Below are 3,615 nucleotides of genomic sequence, written 5' to 3'. Positions count from 1 at the left end.
ACTTGAAACTTCCCGGGAGCTCGTGGCCACCCGTGCAGCACGCCTGCAGCTCTGGGACACCAGGAGAGCCCCCTGTGAGGACACACTGTGCACTTACTGCTCACAGCAGGAAAGCAGAGCAAGCACACTTAGGAATAGCATGAGGAACTTGAAACACTGAGGAGACACCAGCAATTCGGTGTGAAACAGACATTAACAAGAAAATGTATGAAGACATGCGTGAAACATCAATGAAATTCACATCAAACAATACAAAGAACTCATGAATCGGGCCAGTCATGGTGGTGCACGCCTGTCATCACGACTGGGGATTTGGCTCGGCGGTAGAATGCTCACCTTGGGGCCGGGGAAATGGCTCAGTGGAATAAGTGCTTCCCTGGCAAGCACAAGGGCCTTCGAGAGGAAAAAAAAAGGGAGAGAACGCTTGCCTAGCAAGCTGGAAGCCCTGGGTTCCATCCTCAGCACCAAAACCAAAAAATAAACCTCCCCTAAAAAAAACAGTTCAAGGCTGGCCAAATAGCTCAGCGCATTAAAGCACATGCAAGCAGGCGCAGGAGCCAGGGGTTTGATCCCCAAGCCTGCCATGCAGACCCCATCACCGGGGTGCTCTGAGACGGCAATTGAGACTGGGTGTGGTGGTGCCTGTCTGTAATCCCAGCTCTTGGGAGGCTGTAAGCAGGCAGATCACTACGAGTCTGATCTAGTAGTGAGACCCTGAACACCTGTAGACCCTTCCCTAAAATACAAAAAATTATAAATAAATAAAAAACAATTCAAAACTGGCCCACCCTCTGGGACACACTGAGATGGTGAATAAGACTAATCCCAGTTCTTGGGAGGCTGAAAACCGGAGGATCACTACGAGTCAGATCTGTGTAGTGAAACCCTAATCCCTGTGCTTGGGAGGCTGAAAACTGGAGGATCACTACGAGTCGGATCTGCGTAGTGAAACCCTATAGACCCCGTACTACATACAAAAAAAAAAAAAAAAAGAAAATGATTAAGAACATTAGAGGAGCCGGGGAGATGGCTCAGTGGAATAAGTGCTTCCCCGCCAAGCACAAGGGCCTGAGTTCAATCCCCGGTTCCGCAAAAAAAAAACAAAAAACATTAGAACTGTTTTTAAAAGTGTGGGAAATGTCTATAGAGTGTGGGAAGAGTTTACAAAGTGATTTTCGCTTATTGCGGGGGTGTCCGGAACGTAAACTCCATAAGTGAGGGACCACTGTTAAGATCCAAAGCGTACAAGAAGTACTGCAAAACGGAAAAAAAATTCAAAAGGAAAGTGAAACTGGGATAGAAGAATGGAGAAAAATACATATACATACATACATACATACATACGTGTGTGTGCGTATGTGTGTAAAAGATAGTTAAGTTACATTACTAACTTCTCTTACTTAGTTTATTAAAAAGAAAGATCTGAGGGCCAGCCAGATAGCTCAGAGGATTAAAGCGCCTGCATAGGCAGACGCAGGGGCCAGGGGTCTGATTCCCGCTGTGCTGTGCCGCCCTGCCCCGCGCCGCCCCTGGGACAAGTTAAGTGACCGAGACTGGGCTGGCGGCATATTTGGACAATTAAATGACTATATCTTATACTCAGTAACTAATATGAAGATAAAAATGCCTAATGTATTAACCATTGTCACCCTATTATGTTTAGAAACTTTGTTTATGCTCCTCTATACTTTCTAATGTGTACATCACAGCAAAAATCAAGACATGGTGCCAGAGATACAGCTTAAGGGCAGAAGCATGTGCCTGGCAAGCACAAGGTCTTCAGTTTGATTCCCCATACCAAAACCAAAAACAAACCAAAGAAACAAACAAAAAAGACATACATCTTATTTCCTACTGAATAAAAACTGGAGGCGAGAATGATGCTACACACTTGCAAACTCTACTTCTCCAGAGACTAACGAAAAGGGATCACAACTTAAAGATCAGAACTCGGCAACTTAGCAGACTGCATCAGTAGAAAGCTAGCATAGAAGGGGCCGGGGAGATGGCTCAGTAGAATAAGCGCTTGCCAGGCAAACGCAAGGGCCTGAGTTCTATCCCCGGTTCCACACAAAAAAAAAAAAAAACAAAAACCAGAAAGCTAGCACAGAGCTGCACATAACTTATGAAACCCCGCAACTGAAGTAGTGAACAGCACATATTTACTCAGATAGAAACATACATATCTACCTCAAGGATATATGTGTGTAGGGGGCTTTAGTGGCAAAGGTACACCCTTCAGAAGTGTAATTAAAACTCATTTCCAAAGCACTCAGAACTATTGAGACAAGGTATCAGATGTACTTCGTTTATAAAGCAAGAAATGTTTCGCCACAAAATAATCATTTACAAAACATTCTGTTGTGATAGCTCTCTCCATTGTAAAATACCAACATTATGCGGACTGTTAAAACGAAGCAGCACAAGTGCCGGGAGGGCAGCTCCCCACTTCCTGCTGTGGCCCAGGCTGGGTGTCAGCCACCCCAAGCACGCTACACTGTTCCCACGCACAGCACGCTGGGGCTTTCACACAGGGTCCCACGAGTGCTTTGGGCAGGTCTTGAGCCAACTGCACAGCCAGGGCAGCCTCCAAGCAGCGCTGGGAGTCCGCGGGGGCAGCAGCAGGACAGGGGAAAAATACACTATGAAATTACAGCTTCAACAGAAAGTCATGAAATGAATAGAAACATGTAGAATTAACTAATGTTTTGGGGAAAAAAACACATTCAGTTACATATATAGCCTTGAAGAAATATACGTAGCAAAACAGAACATCAAAAACAATCAATTAACGAAATAGGACTCAATGATATAAGGAAAAGATAATCAAGGAGGAATAACTGAAAAAGGGCAGTAGGGCAGAGAGAGCGCTCAGCAGAATAAGCGCCCACCTCATAAGTGCTGGGTCCTGTGAGTTCAATCCCTGTAATGCACAAAAAAGAAAAAAAGAAAAAGAGGCAGCAGAAAAATGCAAAATGAAAAGCAGGAAAAAACCACAGGGGTAATGGGTCCCTTGGCTCCTGCAGTCTCACCTTGTTGCAACGCGTGCTGGCCATCGGCGCGGGATCCGCTGGGTTAGCTTCCACAAAGGCTGCGTCACACACGCGGACCACGGCAGCTCTGCAGCGCACTACATGCTGAAAGACACAAAAGTTGTGACAGAATTATCATTTCATGAACGTCAGGTGGTGGGAATGCTGATAGAAACGTCTAAATTACAGGGGCCGGGGAGATGGCTCGGTGGAATAAGCGCTTCCCCGGCAAGCGCAAGGGCCAGTTCAATTCCTCCCAAAACCCAAAAAACCCCAAATATCTAAAATTACAAAAATGGCCACACAGAGGCAAATGGTGGTCAATGGAATGGTAGCAATCAACTAAAGTGCCAATCAGAAACTATCGCATCATACACTCCTCTCCCTGGGTGTTATCAATTGATTTACTGAAACTTTTCAGCCATTAAACATGACGTCATTGGTATATGTACCAATTTCCAAAGAAAAATATATTTATTTCTCAGAGAAAGCATATACAATTATAAACACTTCAGTAAAAATGATATACTCCTCGGGGCATAGTGTTCTGTTTGTTATCACTAAAACAGATAAAAAAAAAAAA

The 3,615-nt window shown here is 44.7% G+C and overlaps 2 protein-coding genes across 3 annotated transcripts in view; one reads left to right on the top strand and one right to left on the bottom strand.

Annotated features, from left to right (window-relative positions):
- The window catches only part of LOC101560854 (zinc finger protein 709-like), a 23,310-nt gene extending 20,178 nt beyond the window's left edge, over positions 1–3,132 (bottom strand). For both annotated transcript variants that reach the window (XM_023706900.1, XM_023706901.1), the window contains exon 1: positions 3,033–3,132. In XM_023706900.1, coding sequence (XP_023562668.1) covers positions 3,033–3,056 — 24 coding nt within the window. In that variant the 5' untranslated portion in view covers positions 3,057–3,132. The remainder of the gene's footprint in view (positions 1–3,032) is intronic.
- Positions 1–3,615, top strand: part of LOC111814145 (zinc finger protein 431-like) — a 629,125-nt gene that overhangs the window by 604,047 nt on the left and 21,463 nt on the right. The gene's annotated exons all lie outside the window — the stretch shown is intronic.

This window comes from Octodon degus, unplaced genomic scaffold (genome assembly GCF_000260255.1).
Source record: "Octodon degus isolate 3935 unplaced genomic scaffold, OctDeg1.0 scaffold00274, whole genome shotgun sequence".
Classification (NCBI taxonomy): Eukaryota; Metazoa; Chordata; class Mammalia; order Rodentia; family Octodontidae; genus Octodon; species Octodon degus.
Note: the sequence above shows the minus strand (reverse complement) of the source record. Positions and strands in the feature narration are given on the sequence as shown.